This window comes from Eimeria necatrix, genomic scaffold (assembly GCF_000499385.1).
Source record: "Eimeria necatrix Houghton genomic scaffold, Enh_scaff25, whole genome shotgun sequence".
In the NCBI taxonomy this organism is placed as follows: Eukaryota; Apicomplexa; class Conoidasida; order Eucoccidiorida; family Eimeriidae; genus Eimeria; species Eimeria necatrix.
The window spans coordinates 171,935-186,363 of NW_013655219.1; the positions used below are offsets into that span (position 1 = coordinate 171,935).

The following is a 14,429-nucleotide window of genomic DNA, read 5'->3' on the forward strand; positions in this document are numbered from 1 at the left end:
CAGCAGCAGCAGCAGCAGCAGCAGCAGCAGCAGCAGCAGCAGCAGCAGCAGCAGCAGCAGGCTGCACTGCCTGCCCCGCAGCGCCCCTGTTCCTAAGCAGCAGCTTCCCCCTGTAAGCCTGCTGCGCGCTGGCCAGTCCCGCTGCTGCTGTCTGCATGCAGCAGCACAGCAGCAGCAAAATCCTCATCGCTTTTTAACCACAAGTGCTGCAGTCCACAGATGGCCTCTCGGGTCTTTCCTTAATGCCTTCGGCACTGCAGCAGCCAGAGCCCCCTGTGGCGCACCAGATCAAGGGTTTAGGGTTTAGGGTTTAGGGTTTAGGGTTTAGAGCTGGGGGCCCCGTGCTGCGCTGCGCAGCCCCACAAAGCCTAAACTTCCCAGCAAAGATGAAGACAAAAACCCTCAAGAGCCACAAGGCCTAAAGGCTGCTGCTTGGGGGCCCCTCGCCATGCAGGGCCTCTGCCGCGCACTCAACCCTGTGGGGGCCCCCGGGGCCCCAGGGGCCCCAGGGGCCCCCAGGGCTCCCGGGGCCCCCGGGGCCCCAGGGGCCCCCGGGGCCCCAGGGGCCCCCGGGGCCCCAGGGGCCCCCAGGGCCCCCAGCTCTCGGGGGGCCCTAAAGGGCAGGACCCCGGGGGCCCCCTCTTGGGCGCATTGGCTGAGGGGCCCCCCTGGGGGGCCCCCCACGGCCACGCCGGTGCTGCATGTGAGGAGGGGTTTGCCATTGAGGCCAGGCTGGGTTTGTTCGCTGCCTTTTGCTGCTGCTGCTGCTACTCGGCGGCAGCAGCGGCAGCAGAAGCAGCAGCAGCAGCAGCAGCAGCTCGAGCAGCAGCTGCATGCAGACCAGCCCGCGAGGCCAGCCTCTCTAGAGGCAGCCCAAAAGATAACACAAAAGCAAAGACCCTCCCCATTCAGATCGCGGGGGCCCCCCCCCCAGGGGGGCCCCCGGGATCTGGGGGCCCCTGGGGCCCCCGGGGGCCCCCCTGACCGAGGAGGTACTTTTGCTGCTCCCTTTAGGGGGCCCCCGGGGGGCCCCGGGGCCCTCCCATCCAGTACAACAACCCCACCCCACACTTGCATGCAAACATGCATGCATGCATGCATGCACGCATTAGCTGCTGCAGAGTCGCTGGTTTGCTGCTGCAGGGCTTCAAGGAGCTGAGGGTCGTCCCTGGGGGCCCCCCGCGTGACCCCCGGGGGCCTCTTGGCCTCGCAAGCAGCAGCAGCAGCGCGACAGAATTCAGCTGATGAGTACTTTTGGCAGAATGTGGCAAATAGAACGGTGGAGGTGAGCTTTGAGCTAGGGTTTAGGGTTTAGGGTTTAGGGTTTAGGGTTTAGGGTTTAGGGTTTAGGGCTTGGAGTTAAGAGTGCGGGCTGTTGGTAGGTGGGGGCTCCCTGTAGCGTGGTGTGCTGCACTTGAAGCACGTGTGGCTGCTTCTGCTGCAGCAGCTGCTGCTGCTGCAGTAGCAGCAGCAGCAGCAGCTGCTGCTGCTGCTGCTGTTGTCGCGTGCATGCAGGGATGTTTGTGGCTGCTGCGTCTCTTTGCTGCAGCTGCGAGACGAGCTAACAGCAGCAGAGGCTGCGCTGCTGCTGCAGACCCTCAGCAGAAGTCCTTGCTGCTGCAGCAGCGAGCAGTTTGCTGCTGTTCTTGCTGCTGTGGTGCCCCGGCTGCAGGTGCTGGCGGATTCTTTTACTTCTGTGAGTGCAGCAGCCCCAGTCAACTAGGGTTTAGGGTTTAGGGTTTAGGGTTTGGGGTTTAGGGTTCGAGTGCTGGGCACAGCGCTACTCTCCAGCAAGCTTATTGCTGAAGGCATGTGCGCCCGCACTCAAGGGTTTAGGGTTTAGGCAGGAGGGGCTGGAGACTTCACAGGCTGGGGTTTGCTGCTGCTGCTGCTGCTGCTGCTGCTGCTGCTGCTGCTGCCTGCAGCTGCAGCTGTCTCAAGTGCTTTCTGCTGCTTCAAGGGCCCCCGCAGTGCTGCCTCCTTTCTTTTTCGAATTTGCTGCTCGCCGTCTCCGTTTGCTGCTTGCTGCTGGGGAGTTCCAGCAGCCGTTTGAACTTGCAATGGTTCTGAGTGCTGCTGCTAAGCTCAAGGTGAGCAGCAGCAGCAGCAGGCCTTGCTGCTGTTGTCCCCCCAGTTCCCCGTGCTGCTGCTGCTGCTGCTGCTGCTGCTGTTTTTGATCGAATTCGCTCTCCTGCGGCGGGGAATGCTGCCGGCCGTGGCGCCAGTTATGTTGCTGCTGTTCTTCGGGCTGCTGCTGCTGCTGCTGCGGCAGTTCATGCTGCTGCTGCTGCTGCTGCGGCAGTTCATGCTGCTGCAGCAGGTTGAGCTGCTGCGGTGGGTCATGGCCATAGTGCTGCTGATGCCGCTTTGCTTCGTGCTGCTACTGCTGCTGCTGCGTTTGGTTTTGCTGCTGCTGGCCCCTTTGTGGCTGCACTTGCGTGTCCTTGGCTGCTCTGTGTCTGCTGCTGCTGCAGCAGCTGGCTACGCCCGAGCTGCTGCAGCAGCTAAGTGCCCATGTGCAGCGGCTGCTGCGCCGCTGCCGCTTCCCAGTGCGAGACTTGGCGGTGCTGCTTCAGGGCTTTGCTGCAGCAGGGCATGCAGACCCGCTGCTGTTTGCTTCTGCTGCAGGTAAGCTGCTGCTGCTTCTGCTGCTGCTGCTTCTGCTGCTGCTGCTTCTGCTGCTGCTGCATGCGCGGTGCACCCGAATTGCATGCAGCCGATTCGCGCGACTCTCAGCGTGGTCGCTGCAGCAGCTGCAGCAGCAGCAACCCCACGCAAAGCAGCAGCGGCTGCAACAGCTGCTGCAACAGCTGCAACGGCAGCGACCCCGAGTGCAGCAGCAGCAGCAGCAGCAGCAGCAGCAGAAGCTGCGTGCAGCTTTGTTGTGATTTTTGTTTGTCAGATGCTGCAATGAAGGGCCTGGCGGAGGCAACAGCAGTGGACACCGGCAGGCTGCTGCAGGCGTTTGCTGCTGCTGCAGCGCAGCAAACTTCTGCCCTCGCGAAACCGGCTGCTGCTGCAGCAGGCGCAGCAGCCCTTACACCTGCTGTTGTTGCTGCTGATCCCAGCAGCAACAGCAACAGCAGCAGCAGCAGCAGCAGCGAGGGGCCAGCAAGTGTGTTTGTGGCTGCTCACCGGAGAGTCTTCAAAGAGTGCGTGAAGGCGCTGGGAGACAGAGTCCTTTTTGCTGCTGCAGCAGAGCTGACAGCAGCAGCTCAAGCAGCAGGTTTGGCGCTGCTGCAGTCGCAGGGCGAGGAGGCCCAGGCCCTCATGGCGCTGCTGCAGCACATCAGGTCCGTACCCGCAGCTAGCTAGCAGCTAGCTAGCTAGCTGGCAGCTAGCTAGCCGGCAGCTAGTTAGTCCTAGCTAGCGTCAGGCCAGCAGCCGCAGCTAGCTAGCTAGCTAGTTAGTTACCTAGCTAGCTAGCTAATTGGCTAGCCAGCAGTTAGCTAGCCAGATAGCTAGCGAGCTGGTCAGTTAGCTAGCTAGCTAGCTAGCTAGCTATCACTGGCTAGCTGAGTGTCTGCACTCCATCTCAGTTGTACTCAGACGCACCAATTTAAACAGACACAAACAAAAGCGAAAGCAGGGCTTGGGGCAGCAAATCAAATTCCGCGCTGCTGTTGCTGCTGCTGCTGCTGCTGCTGCAGGAGTGCTGCAGTTGGTTCTTTGGGGCTCTTTACTGCGCCTGCTTTGGCTGCTTTGCTGCACACCTTCGCGCGGTGGCGGCTGGAGTTTCCCCCTCGAGATCTTTTGAAAGTAATACGAAGATTGACGCAGCTGTCGAATGCTGCTGCTCCTGCTGCTGCTGCTGCTGCTGCTGCTGCTGCAGCGACGGCGGACCCTGCTGCTGCGGCGACAGACGTGCCCTGGCACCCTGTGTTTTCCCCTGCTGCTGCTGCAGCAGCTCTAGATAATACGACGCGGCTGAGCTGCCTGCACTCGCTGGGGGTGTTGCTGCGGCCTTTTGCTGCTGCTGCTACTGCTGCTGCTGCTGCTGCTGCTGCGGGGGCAACAGCGCCAGCGCGCGGAAACAGCTGCAGTGCAGAAGCAGCTCCAGGGGGCGCTGCGTGCGGGGGCCAGCGGCACCCCTCCGTAGCAGCAGCAGCAGCAGCAGCAACAGCAGCAGCAGGACGGGAAGGGAGCACGCAGTTCGTGCGTCTGCCTGCTGCTGCTGCTGCTGCTGCTGCTGCTGCGCCCGAGGCAGCAGAGGCCCTTGCTGCTGGGGATGCTTTATTTGGCGAGTGGATGGACTTTGTCTTAATTTCTTACGCGGCGCAAATAAACAAAGAAAAGGAAATAAATAACAGCAGGGGCCAGCAGCAGCAGCAGCAGCAGCAGCAGCAGCAAAAGAACATTCAGCCTCTACTAAGGCTCGCAGAGACTCTCGCCAACTGCACGTGAGGCCCCCAAAAAGGGTTTCGGGTTTAGGGTTTAGGGTTTTGGGGTGTTGGCTGCTTGCTGCGCTTTTGCCCGCTCTTCGCTGCTGCCGTGGTCTTAGGGTTTAGGGTTTAGGGTTTAGGGTTTGGTTTTTGCCGTGGTGGCTGCATGTGGGATCTGCCTTCTCGACCTATGGGCGTGTACCTGCTGCAGTGTTTGCTGCTGCTCATGCTGCTGCTGTTTGGGTTAAGTTTATCTCTGTTTCTGTGTCTTTGTCTTGTGGGTTTCCACTCTGCTGCTGCTGCTCCCCACGCTGCTGCTGCTGCTGCTGCTGCTGGGTTTGGTTGCAGGTTCTTCAGCAGTAGCCGGCGCTTTGCTGCCCCGCTGCAGCAGCTGCTGCTGCAGCAGCACGCAGCAGTTGACGCTGCTGCTGCAGCAAAGCTGCTGCAGCATTTCAAGGCCTTGGGCTTTGCAGAGGAAGACGATGTGCTGCTGCTGCTCCACGAGAAGGCGCAGGCGCTGCAGCCAGACGCGCCAGCAGCAGCAGCAGCAACAGCAGCAGCAGCAGCAGCAGCAGCAGCATATGGAGGAGCGGGATGCGAAGACACTACAGAGTTCCCTCCAACAGCAGATAAGTTGCTGCTCCTTTATCCTCCCGCAGCGGGGGGCAGCCGCACCTAAAGACTACTGCTGCTGCTGCTGCTGCTGCTGCTGCTGCTGCTGCGGCTGCTGCTGCTGTTGCTTCAACGGTGCACTGCTCGAGAGCTCGGCGCCCAAAGGGCCACGCGGCGGCAGTTGCTGCTGCTGCTGCAGTGAGCGCTGTTGCTGCTGCTGCAGTAGGCACTGCTGCTGCTGCAGCTTCTGCTGCTGCTGCTGACGTTCCAGCTGTACGCACACGAGCCGCCTCAGTGTTGCTGCTGGCAGCGAAGCTGCAGCGGCGAGCTGCAGCTGGTTGCAGCAAGATAGCTGCTCCAAGATAGCCGCAGCTAGCTGCAGCTAGCTGCAGCTAGCTTGCTGCAGCTAGCTGCAGCTAGCTTGCTGCAGCTAGCTTGCTGCAGCTAGCTTGCTGCAGCTAGCCACCTGTAGCTAGCTGCAGCAGCAGCCCAGCACAACTAACGACTGCAGGTACTCGCTTGAAGCTAGCTACCAGCTAGCCACCAGCTAGCCACCAGTCAGCCACCAGCTGACCACTAGATAGCCACCGGCAAAGCGAAGGCTGAAGCAGCTTTTAAATGGGAGTAGTTAGGCTCTAATGCAGTGGCCAGCTAGCTGGCTAGCTAGTTGGCTAGATAGTGAGTTGGCTAGCTAGCTGGCCAGTTAGTCAGTTAGCCAGCTAGCTAGCTAGCTAGCTAGCACGTTAGTTAGTTGGCTAGCTAGCTAGGTGGCTAGGTGGCCTACAGCAGCTAGCTAGTTTGCTAGCTGCTGCTGGCTGCTTGTCAGCATTGGGCGCAAGCAGATGCCGCAGGGGGGCGGGGCTAGGGTTTCGGGTTTAGGGTTTACAAAACAGGGTTTAGGGTTTAGGGTTTAGGGATTACAACGCCGAACAGCGGGTTGCATGCAGTTGAGAGCCGATCACAAACGAAAGCCTAACAGCTAGCTAGCTGTTAGCTAGCTGTTAGCTAGCTGTTAGCTAGCTGTTAGCTAGCTTCCAGCTAGCTCTAGCCTGCTGCCAGCTAACTGCTAGCTAGCTGCTAGCTAGCTGCTAGCTAGCTAGCAGCGGGCTAGCTGCCGGGCATCCAGCCGATATACACCTAGGTTGGCTAGCCGCTGGCTAGCCAGCTGGTGGCTAGCTAGGAAGCTAGCCAGCTAGCTAGCTAGCTAGCTAGCTAGCTGGTCGGCTAGCCCTCTAGCGGCTAGCTAGCTAGTTCAGTCTAATTTCGCAGGGCAAAAGTGCGGGCAGCTAGCCCTTGCGGCCCTCCTGGGAGTAATAGATGGTTTAAAGATTAGGGTTTAGGGTTTAGGGCTAGGGTTTGGCTGGGGCGCATAGAGTTCGCCAACTTCTCCTTACATTGCTCTTTAAACTTGCTAGGGTTTAGAGGCCCAATTTAGGGTTTAGGGTTTAGGGTTTGTTGTGAGCTACCCAGTTGGCTGTTCGTTGACCCTCCTACAGGAGAGCCTGTCTCGTACAGCAGCTAACGCTAAACCCTAAACCCTAAACCCTAAACCCTAGCCCCAAAGGTCCCCTCTGAGGCCTTTCCTGGGGCCCCCCCGGGGTCCTTCTGGGGCTCCCTCTGAGGGTTCCAGGTGCCCCCCGAGACCCCCCCGGGGCCCCTCGGGGGTTTCCTGGGGGCCCCTCTGGGGCCCCCTGGGGGCCCCTAGGGGGCCCCCTATGGGCCCCCAATTATGTAATGCTGGATGGGGGGGCCCCTAATAGCTGCCTCTCAATGAAGGGGCACTGGAGGCTGGGGTGGAGGAGCGTGAGCGGCGGTGGGTGTGGCCTGGGGCGGGACTTTGCGCAGAAAGTGAAAAATGAATAAATAAAATAATTTAGAATTAAATTGGATTTGATTATTGTGAAATTCGGGGAAGAAGGAGGGGCGCGCGGCGCTGTCTTTTTGCAGTTCTACGCTCGGGGGGGAAGAGCAGCAGCAGCAGCAGCAGCAGCAGCAGCAGGCGTTGGTGCAGCAGCAAATGGGGATATTAGGAGGCTTAAACTTTGCAAAATCGTTATTTTTTTTCTTTTCTTTGTTTTAATTGGGTTTTCTGGGGAGAGGAAGCCATAAAAAGCAGCAAAAAGCGGCAAAGGCAGGCAGCTGCGCGGCTGGGTGCCCTGGGCGTTCCCCTCGGCCTCTAGCGCTGCTGCTGCGGCGTGCAGACCTCTTTTCGCGGAGTAATAGACTTGTTTTATTTGGCTTTGAATCTTTAGAACAATTGGTTGAAAAAGCTGCGAAAATAAGTCCAAATATCCTAACTAATTGTGGAATTTTGCGCAGCTTGGACTGCAGCAAGTTCGGCGTGAGGCCCAGCCCCAGCCGCCGCTGCTCTGCGGCTCGGCTGTCACTGCAGCTGCGCCGCCAAGTCTTTGTTTTCTTTTCTTTTTGCATTTATTTATTTCGAATTAATCCATTTAGGTTCCGCGCAGATCTAAACCCTAACAGCAACAGGTCCCACTGAGACGCAGCAGCCCCCACTGCCGCTGCAGCGAGCCAGCCGCATGAGGGTTTAGGGTTTGGCTGCTGCTTCAGGGTCTGGCGCAGCTTGCGGCGCACTTCCTAGGGTTTAGGGTTTAGGGTTTAGGGTTTAGGGTTTGGGCTTTAGGCTTTGCAGACATATGCGCAAATGGCGAGCAGCCGCAGGCGCCGCGGGGGGGAAGATGGCCGTTCAAAGAAGAAGGCCAAAAGGCACAGAACTCCTTCCCCGGGGGGCCCCCCGGGGGGCCCCCCGAGTACCCCTTTGGAGGCCCCCGCGAAGGGTTCCGCGCCCGAGGGTTCTCCGGGGGCCCCTGGGGCCCCCCGCGGGAAGAGCGGGTCTGGGGGCCCCGGCGGCGGGGCCCCCGGGGCCCCGGGGGGCCCCCCCGCGGGGGCCCCCCGGGGGGCCCCCCAGGGGGCCCCCCAGGGGGCCCCTGAAGGCAGGGGGGCCCCCAGGGGCCCCTCCGTGTCCTCCAGAAGCTCGGGGTCTCGCTCAGTGAGCCCTCAGCCTCAAGAAAGGGCCTCCGAGAGCGATGCCTTTTGGGCCAAACAGGCCTCAGCCTGGGTCAGCAGCAAAACTTCTGAACAGGGCCCCACAGCGCTGATGGCTCTGATAGCCACGCAGGCCGCAGTGCAGATGGCGGCCACGGCGGACAGCAGCAGAGGGGGGGCCCCCCCGGGGCCCCGGGGGCCCCTGCCGCCTCCCGGGGGGCCCCTGGGGGCCCCCCCCCACTTCCCGGGGGCCCCCAAGGGGGGGCCCCCCAACCCCTACCAGGGCCCCCTCCCCATGCACTCCCCCATCGGCGTGCCCCCGCCCCCCATGGGGCCCCCCATGGGCCCGGGGCCCCTCGGGGGGCCCCCCATGGGGGCCCCCGGCTTGGGGGGGCCCCCCATGGGGGCCCCCGGCATGGGGGCCCCCGGCATGGGGGCCCCCGGCATGGGGCCCCCCCCACCCCCGGGGGGCTTCCAGGGGGGCCCCCCTTCCTTCTTGGCCGGCATCTCTTCGGGGTTTCTCCCAAATGCTGCTGCTGCTCCTGCTGCTGCAGGTGCAGCAGCAGCAGCAGCAGCAGCAGATGGGGCCAATGCGCATGCAGGTCAGCAGCAGCTGCTGCTGCTGCTCCGCAGCCTTCTAGTTTGTTGGCCTCCCATTTAGTTTGCTTTTATCATTTATTTATTTATTTTTTATTTGTTTTATTTTGTTTTATTTTATTTTTGTTTTGTTTTGCTTCTTCTAACGTGTCTTCTTGCTGCTGCGCGTCTGCTGCTGCAGGAACAGCATCGGCAGCAGCAGCAGCAGCAGCAGCAGCAGCAGCAGCAGCAGTCAGCGGCGACGCTGGGGGCCCCCGGGGCCCCAAAGCTATACCCCAGTGGCTCCGAGATGTTGTTAAAGAAGCAAATACAAAAAAGGCAAATAAAGAGGGGAAAGAAGGAGACGTTAAAGAAGAAGGTAGGGTTTAGGGTTTAGGGTTTAGGGTTTAGGGTTTAGGGTTTAGGGTTTAGGGTTTTTAGTGTGTTGCGACCTCCCAGGGTCTCCATGCCCTGCACTGCAGCCTCTGCGTGCCTTCAGCCCACGACAGTCAGGGTCTAGACTCTAGGGTTTAGGGTTTAGGGTTTAGGGTTTAGGGTTTAGGGTTTACGCAGGCGGCCAACTGCTAACTCCCTCTTCCCACGGGGCCAATTCCCCTCGCGAGGCTTCTCCGGGGCCAGCAGTGGGTACTGCTGAGGGGGCCCCCCAGGGGGCCCCCGGGGGGCCCCCCGGGGGGGCCCCCGCTGTGGGGGGCCCCCCAGGGGCCCCCCAGGGGGCCCCCGGGGGCCCCCTGGGGAAGGCCCCGGGGGGGGCCCCCGGGGGGGCCCCCGGGGGCCCCCAGGGGCCCCCTTTGCCCCCCTTGGTGGAGCAAATAAAAGAAGTTGTGACGGAAATATTGACAACAGTAACAGATGAGATATTTCGAGAAGCAGCAAGAGAAGCAATTAGCAATTACAGAAGAAAACAAAGAATGGCGGGAAGAACCACAATTGGTTTGAAGCTGCAGGGCGCGCAGGACCAGCAGCAGCAGCAGCAGCAGCAGCAGCAGCAGCAGCAGCAGCAGCAGCAGCAGCAGCAGCAGCAGCAGCAGCAGGGGCTGGGGGAAGCCAGGAGGGAAGACCAGGAAAAAATGAAAGGAGTTCTCAACTGCGAAAGTAAGCAGCAGCAGCAGCAGCAGCAGCAGCAGCAGCAGAGGGGCCCCTCTGAGGGGCCCCCCTGGGGGGCCCCTCTGGGGGCCCCTCTGGGGGCCCCTTGGGGGGGCCCTGGGGGGCCCCTTTGGGGGCCCCTTGGGGCCCTTATTGTTTCTTTAAAAACTCTTTTTGATTCTTTTTTGTTTCTTCTTTATTTCTTTTTTGTGGAAGTTTTGTTTATAATAAAAATTGTCTCATTTAAATATCTTTTAAAAGTGTTTTAATTTGTTTTTGTCTGCAGCTGTTTTTGTTTTTTATTTTCAGAATTTCAATTTTATTTAATTTTCTTCTTTTTTCTTTTGTTATCTTTTTCTTTTTTTTTGTTGTCTCCAGTTATTTGGAATTGTCTTTAAACGTTTTTGTTTTGAATTATTTTTTATTTTTGTTTTTAATTCTTTTGAAATAAATTCTTTTTAATTTGTTTTTAATTCTGTCAAATTATCTTTCTGTTTTAAATTCTCTCAGGTGCTTTTTTATTTTCTCTTTTTCTCCATTCCTTTTTCTTTTAATTCTTTTTAATTTAATTTAATTTAAGTTCAATTGTAATTTAATTTCTATTTTATTTTTATTTTCATTTTTTATTTTTTCTTTTTTTTGCTTTCTCGCTTTTGCTTTCGCACCCCTTCCCTCTTCAATCCCAGCCAACGACTTAATCCAATTACCAATTTAATTTAATTTAATTTATTTTAATTAATTTAGTTAAATTAATTTAATTAATTTAATTTAATTAATTAAATTTACTTAAATTTAATTTAATTTAATTTAATTTTACTTTATTTATTTATTTGTTTTTATTATTTGCAGCTTTGACAGTGGGGGCTTATCGCTGCCCGCCCACAGCGACGCCTCCGCCTCCGGGTCTTTTCAGCGTAACAATTTTCGAGGACGGACAAGTTCGTTTTTTTTTATTTTTTATTCTTTTAAACAGCTTTTTAAACAGATTTTTAAACAGCTTTTTAAACAGCTTTTTAAACATCTTTTTCAGCTTTTTAAAATCTCTTTAGTGGTGTATTTAAAGCTCTTTTAAAAGCTCTTCTAAATGCTTTTTTGGGGATCTTTTGGAGCTCTTTTATACCCTGTTTTTATCTTTTTGGGCCATTTTTGTTTCTTTTTTGTTTCGTTTTAAAAGCCTTTTTTGCTTCCTTTTGGGACTCTTTTTGTCTGTTTCTTGTCTCATCGTTTTCCGCCACTTTTGTGTCTTCTGTGCCCCTATTTTGTTTCTTTTTTATATCTTTTTTGATTCTTTTTTGTTTCTTTTTTGGCTCTTTTTTACTTCTTTTTCGTGTCTTTTTGCCTCTCCTTTGTCTGGTCTTTTTAGCTCTTTTCATCCTTCTGATGGTTCGTTTGTCTTTTTAATCTTCTGCTGCTGGCGATACTTTTGCTGCTATTCCTGCTGCTGCTGCTGCTGACACTCCTGCTGCTGCTGCGGCTGCTGCTGCTGCTTTTCAGGAGTTTGCTCGCGTGCCTTTCACAGGGACACATTTGCTGTTTGGCAGCAGCAACAAGCTCGCAAACATCATAGACAACCACGTGAGTCAGCAGCAGCAGCAGCAGCAGCAGCAGCAGCAGCAGCAGCAGTGGCAGCAGCAGCAGCAGCAGCAGGAGTAGTAGCAGCAGCAGCTTTAGTAGTGGTATCTGCAGTTTATTAAGCGTGATGCCTAGCGGTAGAAGCACCTAAAGCAGCACGTAGCTTTCCTCCATTCCAAGCAGCAGCAGCAGCAGCAGCAGCAGCAGCAGCCGCAGCAGCAGCAGCAGCAGTTTATGGGTGCTTGCAGCTGAGCATCTTCCATCCCTCCGTCCCACTTTGGGTTTGACTTTGAGCACTTTGAACTAGCGAGCCGCACATTGCCAACGCCGCTGCTGCTGCTGCTGCTGTGCTGCTGCTGCTGTGCTGCTGCTGCTGCTGCTGCTGCTGCTGCTGCTGCTGCAGAACAGCGTGGCGGGCCAGCAGTGCGCAGTCTACTTCTCCACGCGGCAGCTGCACCAACAAGGGGGATGTTTCTTTTTAGTTCCCTTGGGGGGTTCAACTCGTTTGCTGCTGAACAAAAGTGTGCCGTTTTTGCCGGAGTCGGTGAAGGCTGCTGCTGCTGCTGCTGCAGCAGCAGAAGCCAGCAGCAGCAGCAGCAGCAGCAAACGCCGCAAAAGAAGCCGCCGCAGCACTGCTGCTTTTGCTGCTAAACATAAAGACGAATGGGCCCGCTGGGCCCCGCAGCAGCAAGAAGGAACTTTGCTGAAGCCTGGAGATGAAAGACTGGCATTGAATGAACAAAGAGTCCGAATTTAAATAAATTAATTAAAATAAAATAAAATAAATTAAATTAATTTAAATTAATTAATTAAATTTAAATTAATTAATCAAATCTAATTGATTAAATCCGTCTTGTTGTTTTGTTTGTTTCTTTAGTTGCTTCATTTGTTTCTTTTGAAATCTTTTTTTCTTTTTTGTCTTTTTGCAGAGCTGCTTCATCATGGGAGATTCTCGAAGAGTTTATTTTTTGGATTTAAAAGACATGAATAAAAAGCTGCTGCAAGATGCAAACGGAGAAGCAAAAGAAGAGAAAAAGAAACACAAAAAGCACAGAAAAAAACGCAGACACAGGTGCCCCACGCTGCTGCTGCTGCTGCTGCTGCTGCTGCTGCTGCTGCTGCTGCTGTTTTTGTGTGTCTGTGTTGCGAGTACCTGCGTCATTCCTTATTCTTTTGGTTTTTCTTTTTCTTTTTTGCATTTTTCTTTTTTTTATTTTTGTCTTCTTTTGCTTCTTTTGCTGCAGCCGCCACCACCGCCACAGCAGGAGAAGCAGCAGCAGGGCCAGCAGCAGACGCAGCAGCAGAGGCAGCAGCAGACGCAGCAGCAGAGCCAGCAGCAGACGCGGCTCACCAGCAGCAAGCCCCCGCAGAAGCATGAGCGTGGACCACCCAGAAGCAGCAGTGCCGCCAGCAGCAGCAGCAGCAGCAGCAGCAGCAGATGAGGCTAGCCGCAGCCCGTCGGCTTCCAAGCTGTCTAGGGCGAGCAGCAGACGCAGCAGCAGACGCAGCAGCAGAGCCAGCAGCAGACACAGCAGCAGACGCAGCAGCAGACGCAGCAGCAGGAGCCAGGCTCGCAGCGCCAGCCCTGCTGCTGCTCCTTCTCGTGGCAGCAGCCCGGGCCACCGCAGCCGCAGCAGCAGCCGCAGCAGCGGGAGAGACAGTGCTGCAGCAGCAGCAAGCGCCAAGGGCAGCCCTGCTGCAGCAAGCCGCAGCAACAGCCCCAGCCCCATCAGCAGGAAGAGCCGCAGCAGCAGCAGCAACGGCAGCAGAAACGGCCGCCGCTCTGTGTCGGCCATCAGCAGCAACGGCTGCCGCAGCAGGAGCCGCAGCAGGAGCCGCAGCAGCAGCAGAAGGAGCAGCAGCAGCAGGAACGCAGCAGCAGAAAGCAACCCAGCGAGCCGCGCCTCCAGCAGGGCCAGCAGAGTCAGCAGCAAAGCTTTAAGTGTTGCTGGCAGCAAAGCTAGCCGCAGCACCAGCAGAGGCAGCAGCAGAGGCAGCAGCAAAAGCCGAGATGCTGCAGCAGCAAAAAGCCCGGCCAGCGGCGCCTCCAGCAGGGCCAGCAGCAACGCGCCCAGTGCTGCTGCCAGCAGGGCCAGCCGCAGCAGCAGCAAAGGCAGCAGCAGACGCAGCAGGAGCCGCAGCCGCAGCAGCAGCAGACACTCCAGCAACAGAGAAGCCCCCAGCAGGAGTCCCAGCCGCAGCAGCAAGCACAGCGCCAGCCGCAGCCCGAGTGCAGCAGCAGCAGCAGAAGCAGCAGCAGCAAGCAGGAGCCCCAGCGGCAGCCGCAGCAGCAGCAGGGAGAGTGCTGCTGCCAGCAAACGGAGCCACGGCAGCAGGAGCCCCAGCGGCAGCGCTGGCCGCCGCAGCCGCAGCAGCAGCAGCAAACGCAGCAGCAGCAGCAAACGCAGCAGCAGCAGCAGAAGCCGCAGCGGCAGCCCGCAGGCCAGTGCGAAGGGCAGCAGCAGGAGCCGCAGCAGCAGCCCAAAGGCCAGCGCAAAGGGCAGCAGCAGAAGCAGGAGCCCCAGCAGCAGAAGCGAAAGGAGCGAGGGCGGCAGCAGCAAGAGGAGCCGCAGCGGCAGCAGGAGGAGCAGCAGCAGCAAGAGCCGCGGCAGCAGCAGCAAAAGGAGCCCCAGCAACGCCAGCAAACGCAGCAGCAGCAGCAACAGCAGCAAACGCTCCAACAGCCCCATGGCGACAGACCAGCCAAGCAGCAGCAGAAGAAGCCCCAGCGGCGACAAGAGCCGCAGCAACAGCCGCAGCAGCAGCAGCAGCAGCAGCAGCAGGAGAGGCCGCAGCCGCAGCAGGAGCGGCAGCGGCAGCAAGAGGAGCCCCGGGGGCAGCGGGAGCGGCAGCAAAAGGTCCCCAAGCAACAGCAGCAGCAAACGCAGCAGCAAACGCAGCAGCAGCAGCAGAAGCCGCAGCGGCAGCAACGCCGCTGAAGGCAGCAGGCAGCACAGCCCCAGCGCTGCCCGCAGCAAGAGCGGCAGCAGCAAGAGAAGCAGCAGCAGCAAAAGCCGCAGCAGCAGCAAAAGCCGCAGCAGCAGCAAGGGCAGCGCTGCTGGCAGCAACAGAAGCCCCAGCGGCAGCCGCAGCAGAAGCAACAGCAAAAGCCCGGCCCCCAAAGACAGCAGCAGCCGCAGCAACAGCAGAAGCCCCAGCCACAGCAGCAGCAGGAGC

At 57.6% G+C, this 14,429-nt stretch overlaps 3 protein-coding genes across 3 annotated transcripts; all 3 read left to right on the forward strand.

Moving 5' to 3' along the window:
- Window positions 1–1,244: 1,244 nt before the first annotated feature.
- ENH_00035800 (hypothetical protein, conserved) lies at window positions 1,245–5,061 on the forward strand (the record flags this gene model as incomplete). The annotated part of the gene is made up of 7 exons (XM_013585041.1): window positions 1,245–1,285; window positions 1,516–1,696; window positions 1,926–2,090; window positions 2,475–2,628; window positions 2,903–3,293; window positions 3,651–4,400; window positions 4,731–5,061. 7 exons carry the CDS (start codon window positions 1,245–1,247, stop codon window positions 5,059–5,061), a joined length of 2,013 nt encoding a protein of 670 aa, XP_013440495.1.
- A 2,598-nt stretch (window positions 5,062–7,659) lies between these two features.
- ENH_00035810 (hypothetical protein, conserved) lies at window positions 7,660–11,333 on the forward strand (the record flags this gene model as incomplete). The annotated part of the gene is made up of 5 exons (XM_013585042.1): window positions 7,660–8,602; window positions 8,779–8,955; window positions 9,150–9,689; window positions 10,530–10,618; window positions 11,175–11,333. 5 exons carry the CDS (start codon window positions 7,660–7,662, stop codon window positions 11,331–11,333), a joined length of 1,908 nt encoding a protein of 635 aa, XP_013440496.1.
- Window positions 11,334–12,626: 1,293 nt separating this feature from the next.
- Window positions 12,627–14,191, forward strand: ENH_00035820 (hypothetical protein; the record flags this gene model as incomplete). The annotated part of the gene is made up of 2 exons (XM_013585043.1): window positions 12,627–13,175; window positions 13,343–14,191. The coding sequence occupies 2 exons, from the start codon at window positions 12,627–12,629 to the stop codon at window positions 14,189–14,191; spliced, it is 1,398 nt and encodes a 465-aa protein (XP_013440497.1).
- Between the last annotated feature and the right edge of the window lie 238 nt (window positions 14,192–14,429).